This window comes from Suncus etruscus, chromosome 18, assembly GCF_024139225.1.
Source record: "Suncus etruscus isolate mSunEtr1 chromosome 18, mSunEtr1.pri.cur, whole genome shotgun sequence".
NCBI lineage: Eukaryota > Metazoa > Chordata > Mammalia > Eulipotyphla > Soricidae > Suncus > Suncus etruscus.
Window position 1 is genome coordinate 53,912,167 of NC_064865.1, and position 15,947 is coordinate 53,928,113.

The 15,947-nt window shown below is 38.2% G+C and overlaps 1 protein-coding gene across 1 annotated transcript in view; it reads right to left on the bottom strand.

Moving 5' to 3' along the window:
• DCDC2 (doublecortin domain containing 2) overlaps window positions 1-15,947 on the bottom strand; it is a 169,665-nt gene that overhangs the window by 20,031 nt on the left and 133,687 nt on the right. Inside the window, exon 9 of the mRNA XM_049764977.1 lies at window positions 9,321-9,421. Coding sequence (XP_049620934.1) covers window positions 9,321-9,421 — 101 coding nt within the window. The remainder of the gene's footprint in view (window positions 1-9,320; window positions 9,422-15,947) is intronic.

Genomic DNA, 15,947 nt, shown 5'->3' on the forward strand with positions numbered 1-15,947 from the left:
TCACTTCTGTGAACTTCATGGCTAAGTTCAGGCATGGAGGTTGAAAACATAGGGGTTAGCACTCTTGGTTTTCTTATGTTTCCATGGAAACTAATACTATTATCATTATCCCCTTCCAAGTTGAATGGGGTGTTTTGAAATTATCAGTTTCCATTTTTCATGAGAGCCAATGACTGCTTCCTATTTTTAGCTTTCAGAGCTTGATTTTCATTCAAGGGGATAACAGAGGGTTTTAGATATAGTCTAAGGAATTGCAAAAACACGAATTCTGTTCGAAGATGTGACTTTATAACGATACATGTTGAAGGAAGTTTTAAACGAACCACCTGGTTATTCAGGTGCTGAGAGTTTCCATAAATATCCATAAAAGAAATCTCAATAAATTTAAAACTTGCATTTTTGATAGCAGGAGACTATTTAATCACTACTAGGAAACAGTCCCCCATTAAACTTTCCTACAATAGAAGCAATTGTTGATCGTCTTTCAGTGACAGTAGAAATTCTCAGAGGCTATATTCAACTATTAATTACTATTTCTATCAATTAAACACAAATCTCTATACATTATGTCTCAGGAAAGCTTATGGATGATTCATAGGAATATTCAGACGCCAAATCATGCTCATCATGTTCATCTTACCTTGTGGCCCTTAGTAGCAAAGATAAATATGATTCATCAAGAGAGTATGACTAGAAAATAAAACCTCATAAATTTATGATTGCACCTTATTCCTTTCTGTTCAGGGAGGGTAGTGATGACTGAGTGGTTGCTACACACAGAACATATCACTCTCAATGGAATAATTAGAAGTCCCAAATTTCTCCAGTTACTTCACTGAGAACGTCTGAAAGCACCCCTCTCAAAGTCAGAAATCTGGATGTCTTTCTGGAGCTTCTTTATAGGGAAATACCATTCCCCTATGTGGAGCTTCATTACTGTCAAGTAAAATAAAATAATTTGGATCCATTAATCTCCTGGCTCCAAACATATGATAATTATTATTTTAAAAGATGCATGTCCACTAAGTAGACTGAGGAGGTAAAGGTCAAGTCAGGAGGAGTTGATATAATATGGACATCTATGTTCATTGTAGCATTGAGTAGAATAGCCAGAACATGGAAACGACATAAAATCCCAATGAATATACAAGGAAACTGTGGTATATCTACACAATGGCATACTATGCAGCTGTAAGAAAAGATGAAATCGTGCAGTTCACTGCAACTTGGATATAGCTTTTTTTAGAATTCAGAATTTTAGAATAGAATTTAGAATTTTAGAAATTCAGAATTTTAGAATAGAATTTAGAATTTTAGAAATTCAGAATTTTAGAAATTTAGAATTTAGAAATTTAGAAACTTAGAACTTTAGAATAGAATTTAGAATTTTAAAAATTTAGAGCTTAGAATTTTAGAATGGAATTTATAATTTTAGAAATGTGGGGATTTAAAATTTAGAATTTTATTTTTTAATATAAATATTTAATACCATGATTATAAGCATATTTCTAGTTGGGTTTCAGTTATAAAAAGAACACCACCGCTTCACCAGTGCAACATTCCCACCACCAATGCCCCCCTCTCCTCCCCACCCCTGCCAGCATTTGCAACAGGCATTCTACTTCTCTCATTCTTTAACATTGTCATGCTAGCTGTTAGTGTAGTTATTTCCCTATTAGCATTAGCCACTCTTGTGGTGAGCTTCAAAGTGTGAGCCGGTCCTTCTGACCCTTCCAGCCCTTAACTCTATTGTCTCTAGACCTTATTACAGTAATGTCTAATTTTTCTTAAAACCCATAGATGAGACTATTCTGTGTCTATCTCTCTCCCTCTGACTTGTTCACTTAACATAATAGATTCCTTGGATGTAGCTTAAGGGTGGCATGTTAAGCAAACTAAGTCAGATGGAGAAAGTCAAAGACCAGATGATCTAACTCATTTGTGGTAAAGACACAAGATGAGGAAATGAAAGACATAAAATAATAGCAAGTCCTTGGTTTTGGATTACAGAACTGAGAATACAAAGTGGAGGAGTTATAGGGGGAGGAAGAAATGGTGATTTATGTAAATTTGGTTTACCATAAGAACAATGGTGGAGAACCTTGGGCACTTTAAAGGTGATGAAAAAGCTAAAAAAAAAAAAAAGAGGAGTGAAGAGGTGGGAAGGACCTTGAAACATTGGTAGAAAATGGACAGACATAAACACCGATGATGGATGTAGTATTGGAACAGTGTATGCTTGGAGCTTTATTACTAAAAATATTCCAAACTATAGTGTCTAAATATAAATTGGGTGAGGAGAATTCTTCATTTTAAAAAAATAAAACATCATACAAGCAAGCACTTCACTTAGCTTGCCTTTCACCAAAATATATGTATGCGGCTTTCAGTTTTCCATAAGAGATAGATCCTTGATAAGACCGAGTCAGGGACATGAAAAACAGAACTCCTATGTCTAGTCATAGACTTCAGACCATAGGTTCTTTTAAAAAGTGCAGGACAAAAAAATAAATCAATAAAATAGTGTTATATTCTATCTGCGTCAAGCAATCATTGTGAACTAAAATGTCCCTGGAAGCAAAATACATCACGTAAGTGTATGTTTCAGGACAGCAGGGAGGTAAAAGGGGGTGCTTTGGCCTGAGGAAATCTGTAAAGTACATGACAACTAAGGATATTCTGATACTATCAGCCTGTACCGAGCTGGAACGTTTCTTCATAGGGGATCTGATGATAGGCTGCCTTGGCCCATCCTTAGGGTAATTAATTTCAAAGAACTCCGTTTATTTTGCTTGTGATGAATAGTGTGCAATTGTCTTCTGATTAATTACAGCATATTGAACATACACACTCTTTTTTGTGAGCTCCCTTTTTTTTGTGAGCTCCTTTTTTTGTGTGTCCCTTTTGTGACATTGCTCTATAGTAGATATTTAAAAATTGATAGACCTATATGATACACAGAAAAGAAAACAGCCACCCATGAAATTAAAACCAATGGATGATGGACCAGTAACACAGACATGTGGAGGTGAAAATATGAGTTTATAAAAAGGGGAAGCAGGAAGAAAGAGTGTGCATGTTAAATAAGAGAAAGGGGGTTCCCACCTTTTACATAAAACCTTGGGACATGGATTACTTTGTTTTAGCTCATATTTCTGCATTTTTTCTATAGAATTAAAAAGAAAGGCTGAAGTTCAGGAGTCAAGTGGTCTCAGGTACACTGATAGAGAGAAAAAAGGACAGAACTAAATATCCAAGTCAAAGTCAACAATAATAGAATCAAGAGACCCAAACTAGAACAATCTAAACTTAAATGGGCCTGTTATATTAGTAGCCCAGGGGGGCAAAATGGTATAGGATGTACTTTGGGATCATTGATAGAGGGAGGTTGACACTGGTGGTGGGAATGGCCCTGATTTACTGTACAAGTGAAATTCAACTATGAAGGACTTTGTAGATCACAATGGTTTCAATAAAATAAAATTTTAAAAAAAAGGGGGGGGGCTAGAGCAATAGCACAGCACAAAGGGCAATTTGCCTTGCACATGGCCAACCTGATTCTAATCTCTGCCATCCCATATGATCCTCTGGGCCTATCAATATTTTATGAGGGCAGAGCCAGAAGTAACCCCTAAGTGCCACTGAGTGTGGCAAAAATGAGAGAAAGTGAGTGAGTGAGAGAGTGAGAAAGAGAGAGAGCGACTATAAATAAACCAAGATTCTGAACTCTTGTTTGGATTAGTTTATAATACCCAATGGCAGACACAAACACAAATTTCCATCCTGAGTGGCATTATTATGCTAGGCTGTCAAGAATGGTGCCAGGTTGGAATTTTACCCTGCTGGGGCTTCCTGGCTACTACCAGAAGTCAGAAGACTACAGGGATGGAGATCAAAGTTGATTGCTCTCAGCACAGCAATAGTTGGAGTAACAGCATTTTCTCCTACTCCTTGAAGCCCCTTCTCATAGTGGTTGGGATGGGTAGGGAAGCTAAAACAATAATAGGCCGTTTTTCAGGGAATAAAACTCAAATATCATTTTCCAAGTGTTCTTTTTGTAGAATTCTGCTTCCTATAAAACTTGGCCACTTAAACTAGCTATTATATATACAGTTCAATGTCACCAAATCTTCAATAATAAACTGTAAACCCGCCTGACCTTGGCACTATAAGGAGACATAATTTATAACATATAAACCAATAAACAAACAAACTCTCATCTTTGCACCACAGCCAGGTTACTGGGCCTTGGGATTGCTGGCATTTTGTTAAATTGTTTGGGTTTGGTTTGGAGTTTTGTGGGTTTGTTTTGGGGGCTACACCCAGTGGTGCTCAAGGGTTACTCTGCACTCAGGAACTATTCCTATGGGCTCAGGAGATCATATGGGATGCTGAAGATCAAACCCAAGCTCTACACACTGTAGTCTTTTTTTTTTATTTTATTTTTTTTTTTTGCTTTTATTAATTATGACAACAAAGATGCAAAGAGAGAGGACAGGGTAAAGTTACAGTGGAAGCCCAATCACCCATAAGCAGAATTCTCGGTAGTCCCATCGATGATATCCCAGCCTTGATCTTTCAACCAAAGAAAATTAAGAAAAACAAAACTGAACCCATGTACAATACAATTAATTTGTCCCTCAAATCCCCATTTGTATTACATACTATTTCTTAGCAGCACACAATATAATCCAAAGAGATTAGACTTATGTAACTCCTTAAACATTGAGGGCAAAGTACATTTATCTTGTTCCATGCACATGCTTACTAGTTTAAGTTAACCTCAAAAGTTTTAGTGGGTTGTTTTTCTTAAGGATTGGAGTCAAGGGAAAGTAGTAATAAATGGTGTTAGAGTGGCATTTGTTTGCATAGGCCCACCAAAATATAAGAGACATGGAAAGAAAAATTATGGTCTAAATACAAGGAGACCCTACCCCTGAAGTTTCCTGGCACAGGACTGACTCTAGGCTCCAGGCAAACTAGTTTGTCCAATTCAAGTCATCGTCTGTAGTGGCAATACACCTTCATTCCTCACATAGTCTCTGTTGTTGGTATCATGCTTCTGTATTAAAGGTCCTGGAGTCTGCATATCCCATATTGCAGTCAGGATGGTGCAGAGCATCCTCTCGTTTCATCTCACACTTAAGGGGCACTAGAGAGAACCATGTCCTGTAGAGCAGGTCATTGTTGTTGTCAAGTCTTCTCAGTGTAATCGGAAGTCTCTTTTTAGGAGGTCGATGTCAGACCCTTGGTAGTGTCTTTCCTGGTAGAGGACTGCTTCCAGCTGTTGCTATAAAAGACCTTGGATGTTTCGTAGATAGCTTGCCTGGTTCTGGCGTGAATGGAGGATGCCCATTCCTCTGAGGCCTGTGCCAGGTCATTCTATCAATGTTCAGGGTGTAAGGTACATTGTACTGAGATTTATTAGATAAGAACTTATCTGTAGGTATAGTGTTTTCCTATTTTAATGTGTCTATGCAAAGAAGGATCAATGCCATGAAGCGTTATTGGTGCATCTGGAGGCCATAGGAACAAGACCAGCAATTTCCATGACCTCCACACTGTAGTCTTATTGACATTTTGAACTGGGTGATTTTGGTTTCAGGGTATGATGGGAGATAAGGGACATTTACAATTATCCCGGGCTGTTGTACACTAGAGGCCAGGAGCACTTTAGTAGTGACATATAGCCAGGAAATATCTCGAGAAATGAAAAAAACATTCAAAGGCAATATTATGTGAGGGAAGGACTGTTCCAGAGCAAGTCCATAGCAAGATCTTTCAAAAATGTTCACAGTGACCTCTTAGTTTAGATCTAAGATAATTAGTTCTTCTGTCCATGTAGGACAATGAAAAACAAGAAGTCCTTGAGAATGAATGAATTCAACTGATGCCTGGATATTTACTTTTAAAATCAGATCTGCCTTGTGATCACCTATAAATGGATAAATTACTCAAACAATTTTCACAACCTGACCCCACAACACTCTCTTCACAGACCTTGGATATGAACACTTTAATATGAACCATTTAGATATGAGAGAAAACCAACACAAATAGATTAGCGAGGTATTGCCCGAAGGAACATATATAATTATATTTTATCACTGAGTCAAGAAATATGTAAGTGCTCCATTTTCTTTATTATGTCGAAATTTTTTCTCCCTTGGGATAATTATTTTTTTCACTTAATATGCTTCATATCACTCTATACTTGGAAATTAGAACTGCATTCCAATCTTTTCCCCTACATTTCACAGTCCAACTTTGAGTAATTCTTACCTAGAGGAGTTCACAGTCTTTCTAGCTATAAAATGGTAAAATGGTAATAATAAGACCTAACATACAGGTTTGTTATCATATTTATTTGAGTTTTAAAAATGTCCAGGTCAAGAGCTGGAGCAACTTTGCACACATTCCACTTGAGTTTGATTCTCAGCATCCCAGATGGTCCCCTGAGCATAACCAGGAATGACCTCTGAGAGCAGAGTCAGTAGTAACCCCTGAGCACTGCTGGGTGTGGCTCAAAGAAAATAATAATAATAATAATAATAATAATAATAATAATAATAATAAAGCCTAGGATAGGAGCTTGAACAGTAGTACAGCATATAGCACATTTGCTCTGCACATGGCTAACCTGGGTTTGATCCCGGCATCCCATATGGTCCATGAGCAGAAAATCAGGAGTAAGCCCTGAGCCCCACAGGGAGCTGTTGCATTAAATAATTAATAATGGTGGTGGATGGAGGTGGATTTCTCTGCCACTCCAGGCCACGTGGCTCCGAAACCCCCATCCAGCTGGCAGGTCCCAGGTTTAGGTGAACGGTGGAATTATTCATCTAGAGACAGGCATCAGGAAGCATCAACTTTATTCATGCCCTATCCACCACATGTGTGTGGCCTATATCATAACCATTCAAGCACAGCCATTCTTCGCTAGCCCTGCATCTTAACTCCTTTCAGCCATCTTCCCTTTGACCTCCATGCTGGCAAAAGACCAGAAGGGCGAGAGACCCGCAAAAGCCCCCAATCCCCTGGGTCAAAGGCATTATCTACCTTTTCCAAGACCCCTCCCAGGAATGGGCGGGGTCTTGCAGGTAAGGTCAAGTTACCTAGGGAGAAAGGGTGGGGGGTGAGGCTTCAGGGAGTGGCCCCAAAACACAAAACAAACAACAAATAAGTGACTGGCCCTCAGGAATACTCCTCAATCAAGAGAATCCGTTGAGTCAAAAATATCCTCAGAGCTGTTCTTACTGTACTGGTACATTACGTTCATTTTTGCTTGTCTCATTTGACTTTTCCACAATCTTTCTAAGAAAACTATTTAGGAGCATGAAGCCAATAACCCAGAGAGTAAATGACTCTTTAAGACCTGACCTTCAAAGCATCTCACACTCCCTCGGACACCTGAGCTAACTAAACCCAACTCCATTCAAAATAGGACCAAAGAACAGTGGAAGTCTGTGTGTGCTGTGTTCCCTACTTGTGTCTCCTTTCACCAGACATTTACTTGTGAAGAACTTGTAGGCATCTGCCTAAGGAATCTCTCTTACAGGCTTGTGTTTTCATAAGCGAGCAAATCCCACTTTAGTAAAAAATCACGATCTGTAGATCCGTCTCCAAAGCTACCCAAGTCTCATCAGAGACCATTGCCCTCTACCAGCATCTCTCTGCCTTGTGATCATCAAATTAGAAGAAAAAAAAACCTGTCGCAGATTTAGTGGCTTGTTAAGTGATTAACAAAAAAATTTCTCTTTTGGAAGTACTACTCTGGTTTTCTCTTGATACTTGGCATTTTGACTGTGGAATATCAATTAGTCTGGAATTCAGCAACTATTACATAAAGGATATTCATGATGATTGCTTTTCTTTGTCTTAAAGCAAATATAAGATTGAATTAGATCTTTATAGAGGCTGGAGAAATAGCACAGTGGTAGAGCTTTTGCCTTGGATGTGGCCGCACGTGTGACCACCCCCAAAAAAAGATATAAATGTTTATAGAAAACTGAAATTTTTCATTTTCTCTAAGGGCCAAACTCCAAAACTGTAGTTTGCAAAATAAATAAATAAATAAATAAATAAATAAATAAATAAATAAATAAGTTACAAGTTGTCATTGAGCCTGGGTAATAAATTGGGTATTATAAATCAGTGTGATTTTTAACATAATAGTTCTTCACTGGGGAGGTGGTGCTTACAGTAAAGACTTCTAGAATAGGGCCCGGAGAGATAGCACAGCTGTGTTTGCCTTGCAAGCAGCCGATCCAGGTCCAAAGGTGGTTGGTTCGAATACCGGTGTCCCAGATGGTCCCCCGTGCCTGCCAGGAGCTATTTCTGAGCAGACAGCCAGGAGTAACCCCTGAGCAACGCTGGGCTGGCCCAAAAACCAAAAAAAAAAAAAAAAAAAGACTTCTAGAATAATCAGTGAGTTCACATCCTCATTGTTTAGGCAAATACTATTAAGGTCATCTATGGAGTCTGCGGGATTGTGGCATTTTCATATGTGGCTTTTTCATATGAAATGCAGCCCTGCCTACTGCTTCTAGCTCCCTTGAGTATGGTACTATGATTTCATCCCTATTACCCTATTACCCTAAATTCCAATCCCCTTGGAATTAATTGGGAGGAACCTGATTGACTTGTGTTAAAAATGTGGAACTGACTTTTATGGCTCTCATCATTCAGCCAGGATTGGTATTTAGTCTCTTCTATAATAGTGCATGCACGCGTGCGTGCACACACACACACACACACACACACACACACACACACACACACACACAAAATATCCCACTCATAAACCCTCCAAGCCCAGAGAGAAAACCAGCACATACTTAGTAAATATTTGAGATGCCTTTACAGGAGAAATTCCATAAGAAAAGACAACTTCCAGTTACAGTCATTTAAGCACCCAATAGAAGAGATTATCTTGGCATTTTAAAAACTTAATTTTCAAAATGGAAGAAGACCTCTTTCCTAGTTTAATAACTCCAAACCAAGACTTTTTTGCTATCAACCCTTCTCTACTTTATATCTCTGACTTTATTATTACAACCACCAGATCCTTCAATGCTGGTTATTAAAGCAATACCATTTTCAGTTAAAAAATCATTTTTAAAACATGCAAACAGCTCTTCTTGATGGAAATTCTGGGAAGAATTATTAGTGGGGTTTTATTTTATCCTTAGGCTGTTCTGTCACAGCACACTGTGGAGTTTTTATCCAAGAAAAGTGTGGGAACAGTCTGGAACAGTTAACACAAAACACATTTTAAAAAAAATAGGAATATGTTTTGGGAAGACAGAGGGAATACCTACCTGGTCAACTGGAACCTCAACTTGAGTATCTTCATCTTCTTGGATTTCTGCTGCCCCTCGCGTTTCAGATCTCTCGGATCCAGCTTTGAAAATACCGTCATCTGCGCCAAAATACAGAAAGAAACCAAAATCCAATGGTGACATCATGTGGCCAAATGTTAAAATGACAATCCATATTCTCATTACTGTTGCAATCAATTGCGTGTTGATTTCCATCTGCTTAACACTTATAGGCTCTAAATACACACACACACAAACACGCACACATACACACACGACTATTGTTTTTAAACTTTTGGTGGGGAGAGAAAAGCACATTGAGGAAAGCGAGACTGTCATAAGTGCGCTGACATGTGCTTTAAGGTCATGCTCTGTTTGGTAGCTGAATATAATGTTCAACTGTTGACCTTCTACAGGTATTTCAATGGGCAACACTCCATAAAGATGGTCTCTGTTCTCTTTTCCCAGACATGAAACTTGGAGAGTGCCTTAAAACATTACTCCCCCAAGCTGGAGGATACTTTTTGCCTTGCATTTAGCTGACCCAAGTTCCAAACCAGCATCTTCTATAATTTCCCCCCACCCACCCACCCACCCACCCCAGTCAAGCATTGCCAAGAGTAATTCCTGAGTAAAGAGCCGAGAGTAACCCCTGACCTTTCACAGGTTGTGTCCCCTCCCAAAAACATAAGAAATAAATAGAAATAAAATAAAATATTACTCCCATATGTTTTTCTTTTGCCCCCGCCCCAAAAAGGGTGCAAAAAATGGTGCATCTAATGTATTGAAATAATTTTCTCAATGTAGGATCATATAAAAAGATTTTACTGCAATTGGATTATAAAGCTGAGGCCTCATCTCACACAAATCAATCTTTCATTTTGCAGAACGCTCTCCCTGCCCTCCCCTCCCCACACCCCATGTCTTCAAACCTCAAACTATCACACGTAACCTAAGTCTCCCTGACTTTATGTTAAGCTCCTTGGTGTGATTTTCCTACAGAAAGCAATAATGGTTGATTCCCATATTTGAAGGGGTTTTAATGGCTCCCCCCAGCCTTCTCTTCTCCGGGCCAAGTAATCAGAGAATCCCAGAATCATTTGTCATTGTGTCTATCTACTTGCCTCAAGACAGATTTAATGCTTCAGTCATTCTCACAGATGTTTTCTCTCTCCAATTTTTAAGGATCTCCAGGGATGGAGATTTCACCTCCTTCTCTGGTAATCTATTACAGTATTTGATTACCCTGCAGTCGAGAAAAAGTGTTTTTATCTTTTTGTCTTAAAAACCATCTTTATTTCTCTAATGCGAGCCTGTTTCCCAGAGCACAAAATCTTGAATGCATTTCACATACTAATCGTTCATGTGGTTAAGGGTATGAAGTTACTCTGAAGTAAGTGTAAAATACACTTTTACATTCGTGGAGGGACAATTATAAGAAAGGCCCAATGTGATAGCCTAGATGCAAATGAGATGTTGACTGTTCCCTCAAGCTGCTTACGGATCAATGAGTAGACAGAAATAGATGTGGCCAATGAAATGCTTGAGAGATGTTGAAAGGAAGGAAGGAAGGAAGGAAGGAAGGAAGGAAGGAAGGAAGGAAGGAAGGAAGGAAGGAAGGAAGGAAGGAAGGAAGGAAGGAAGGAAGGAAGGAAGGAAGGAAGGAAGGAAGGAAGGAGGAAGGGAGGGAGGGAGGAAGGAAGGGAGGGAGGGAGGGAGGGAGGGAGGGAGGGAGGGAGGGAGGGAGGAGGGAGGGAAGGAGGGAGGAAAAGGGAAGAAGGAAGGAAAGAAAGAAGGAAGGAGGAAGGAAAGAAAGAAGGGAGGGAGGGAGAGAGGGAGGGAAAGGAGGGAGGGAAGGGAGGGAAAGAAAGAAAGAAAGAAAGAAAGAAAGAAAGAAAGAAAGAAAGAAAGAAAGAAAGAAAGAAAGAAAGAAAGAAAGAAAGAAAGAAAGAAAGAAAGAAAGAAAGAAAGAGAGAGAGAGAGAGAGAAGGAAGGAAGGAAGGAAGGAAGGAAGGAAGGAAGGAAGGAAGGAAGGAAGGAAGGAAGGAAAAAATGGAGGAAGGAAGGAAGGAAGGAAGGAAGGAAGGAAGGAAGGAAGGAAGGAAGGAAGGAAGGACTTCCTCTTAATGCTTCTAATGAAACCATTTTCCAATTTAGTTGTTTGTAATTTGTACGTTGGTTCCTCTATTCACTTTCAAAAACAGAGCTACACACAAGCTTATCTACATGTCAAATTAATTCAGGTTGCATCCTTTATCAAATATCGCCTCCAAACTCATGTTGAAATTTAATATTAGACCTATTTGCCTTTCACTTCTACTTCTGAATTCATTCTCTTAGGAAACAACAATCGCCATCGACTACAAAATGTCCCTGAGGTGAACCTTTGGGGACTCTACTGACTCGAGTTATTGCTTCTGTAACTGGACTTGGTGGGTGCCACTTTCGCACGCAAATGTAGCATTTGCTTTCAAAGAAGCTACTGAGGAAGGCCTAAGGATACTAAAGTAATATCTTCTCAGCACTCAGATGCAATGAAATGTTTAATCATATCTATGCAGTGCTACAAATGGCTTGCAGATGTGTTTTAGAATAAACATTTCACCAGGAAAGAAATAAAGAATAAGATCAATAATAACAAAACAAAATTGAAAGTGCACCAGGATGGAAAGAGCATCCAGAAGGAGGTTATAAAGAGCCAAAAGGCAAAGCTACCAAGTTCCACGCAGTGCTACAATGATGGGAGAGAGGAATGTGTGGGGCTGAGATGTAAGCTGGGCTGGACCAGCTGCCATTTCCTTCAGCAGAGAAAAGCAGGAAGTGGAGGTCAGAAAGAAACGTGCAGGGATGGTGGTATAAAAGGAAGGACTGCAAGAAAAGGATGTGATGTGGGAGAGAAGGGAAGAGAGAGAGAGAGAGAGAGAGAGAGGAGAGAGAGAGAGAGAGAGAGAGAGAGAGAGAGAGAGAGAGAGAGAGAGAGAGAGAGAGAGAGAGAGAATGTCTGCCTCAAAGCCAGGCAGGGGAGAAGGCAGAGGGGAATGCAGGAGGTAAACTGGGGATAATGGTGACCGGAAATGAGCCCTGGTGAAGGGGGTTGGACAACATGAACAACTTTGCAGCTGTGAAAAAAAACAACTGTATTATGAACAACCTCATATCCATGGTGTTTAAATAAAGTAATTTTTAAAGAAGAATGGTATGTGATAGAAAGTCAACTAATAAAAAATTAAAAGCAGTAATATAAACTAAGAGAAATATTTTTATAAAGCATTTTCTGATTGAAAATTGTTTACATCACCCATATACATTTCGGAACATTTGAATCATGAAGAAAGTAAGCAGCCTTATATTGTCAGATATCAAGAAAATCAATTATTTCCAATTCTCTCTCGTCCCCTCTCTCAACCACCCACATATCCACATATACCACACACACATACACACACACACACACACACACACACACACACACACACACACAACCACAGAGACATTCATAATATATAGTTTAAATTTAATTTTACTTTGAAATACCAAGCACTTCTTACATCACTTTAATGGATCATATACACCTTTCCTAATGGCTAGGACAGATTTCATTCAGTTCACTAGTAAAAATATATCTTTCAGAAGAAATGGGAGGGAAAACAAAAACGGAGGAATAGGGAGGACAATTTGGTGATGGGAATCCCCCCTGATTTTATGTAAATATGTACCTAAAATATTATTGTCAACAATATGTAAGCCACTATGATCAAAATAAAAATTATATAAAAAAAGAAAAAAATACACAGCATGCATGAATCTCAAATGCACTGAAATAAAATAAAATGGATAAAAGTTGATGAATTTCAAATATATAATAGCATGAAAAATAAAACGATAGAAACAATATATTAGCAACTGTCAGGAGCTAAAGTAATGAAAGGATTTGCAAAGAAATGGTTTTAAAGGTAATAATCTGTTTTGCAATTGATTATGGTAATTAATAGGATACTTTAGGTTTCTCAAAAATCTCAGAACTATATACCAAGAAGAATGAATTTCTCACTTGTAATTTATACATTTGTGGAAAAAATTTATGGAGAAAAAATTATTGTAAATTCAATAATCAGATCATTTGAGTTATCTTTCAAATGTGCATTTTGAGAGTATTGTCAAATGTTGTAAGCATCAGTTTTACCAAATGTGAGTGATACCAGTAATATCTATCTTTTATAGTTGTCAGCTTACCTTCTTGTTCCAGCATTGTCATGTGATATATTATGCACCTAATGTTAAGCTAATGTTAAAGATACAGCTATTAACCTTTAATACAGTTCTTTAGTTCTAGAAAGCCACTGCATATTGAATAAATATCCATTTAATGGACAAATGAACACAATTACTTAATTTATATTATACTATTACAAAATAAAAATAATAGAATCAAAAAAATATATATATATCTTTCTAAGTTTGGTGGCCAGCACCATGCTAGTCATGTAATGAGTTTTAAGATGTTTGTTAAAATGAACCAAGTATATAAAGCAAGTAAAGTTACATAAATGCCAAACTTTTGGCATTGCCCAGAGTATTCTTTCTAACACAATATGTATGTGCGTAGATTTCAATGAAGAAAGCCAAGATCAGTGAGCCAGTGTGAATATTGGGAGTAAAGTAGTGAGGTCGGAGCAATAATTCAGCAGATAAGACAATCCCCCATGCCACATATGAATGCCCAAATAGCACCTGCAATGATCCCTGACTATTACTAGGCAGTATCAAAAAGAAAAACAAATCTGATATCATTCAGTAGCAAAGAATTGTCAACATGACCAAAGGATGATGAAAAGAAAGAAGAATGAGAAGAGACCATGAGAACATGGTCTCTTCCTGAAAACATCAATGAAAAAGGGCAACTAGACATGCTCTCTAGATGAAAAAGAAAGAAAAAGTATTAAAAATTGCATACACTTGTATCCCAGGAGAGATTCCACAAATTTGCAAAACTATTAAGTTTTTTTATCAATGGTGACAATATTCAAGAATGTCAAACCTTTAGCACTTTCAACAGTAATTTGAACTGGCACAGAAAGATGGTAATTTATGTCATAAAGTGCAACCATTGTATCACTGCTGTTCTAGAACTATCAGATATTTTAACCAACCACAACTCACCAAAGGTAGGTTTTGATAACCCCCAAAACCCCCACAGAGCTCTATTTGGGAATACATCCCCACTTTTCAAAGAAAAAAAGCCATAAATTCATGAACATTGTTTCTACCATCTTCTTCTTCTTCTTAGTCACCATCTTCTATTGGGTTCTGTTGCAATTGCTTATATGTTAGTGCCATTTCCCTTTTACTCTTTCTATCTGGTACCATCACTTATACACCAGTCAAGTAATCTTTTAAATTTTATTTGAAGCATCATTTTTATAATACTATCAATGATAAGATTTTATATATAATAGTCCAACACTATATCACCTACCAACACTTAGGTCAATTAATATTAAGAGATTATACAAATGTCATGACATAGAGAAACACAAACTCAGGGACTACATTACATATTAGGTTTTTTTGCTCAACAATCTCTGCATTTTGGAACTGGTACAGCAGGTAAGGCACTTAGGTTCAATCCCTGACATTCCATATCATCCCCTGAGCACTGTTAGGAATAATTCCTGCTCACAGAACCAGTAATAATCCCTGAACACCACCAGATATATCCCCTCTCAAAAATAATTCTGTATTTAGTTTCTCCTCTTCCACCCAGAAACTTTTTTTCTACCTTAGACCTGGTATTTTTTATACACCTTCTAGAATGTGTGTTCTTCTTTTTCACATAGTTAGCATCTCCTTTTGATTCTGGTCTTAGGAAATCCTTCTATTTCCAAGTCCAATGGCCACCCATTCATTCAAATTACTTTCTTCATCTTACCTTGCTAGCCAATAGTTTTCTTGTGTATTAGGTGATTTGGTGTTTGCCAATCTCTGTTAAAGTAGAAGCTCCAGAAAAGTCCAGATTGATCAATGACTATCCTAGCACTCAAAAGAGCTCAGTTTAAAAATTATTTGTTGAAAGAGCAAAAAGAAAGCAAAAAAAATATTTTTTTGCTTAAAGGAGCATCACATCCACAAAGAACATACAAATCAGTCAAAACCAGGTCAAGTCATAGCCCTTCTCCAAGATGATCTCCTCCTAATTCTCTGGGACTGAACAGGTTATACTGCACAGCCCAAGGGAAATGGGATTTGATGTGGTTGTCAGTGGTATTAGTATTAGTGAGTATTAATAGTAGCATTAGATTTAGTATTAGCATGAGTATCAGTATTGTAGACCCTATGTGAAATGCAAAATAAGAAGCAGGATACTGTTGCAGTAAGCCCTTTGGATGGGCTTGGATGGTGGTGGATGGTGATGGAGGCCTTTCTTCTCCAGCTCAGGACCACGTGGCTCCACCTTCTCCTACATGCAGGTATCTGGGTTCAGGAGAGCAGCGGGTATAAGACTCACTTACAGACAGTCTTCAGAAAGTATCAGCTTTATTTGCCCTGGTCAACATGTGTGGCCTATTTAAGCACATGCCATCCTTAGCTTTCCCTGCATCTTAACTTCTTTCAGCCATCTTTTCTCCT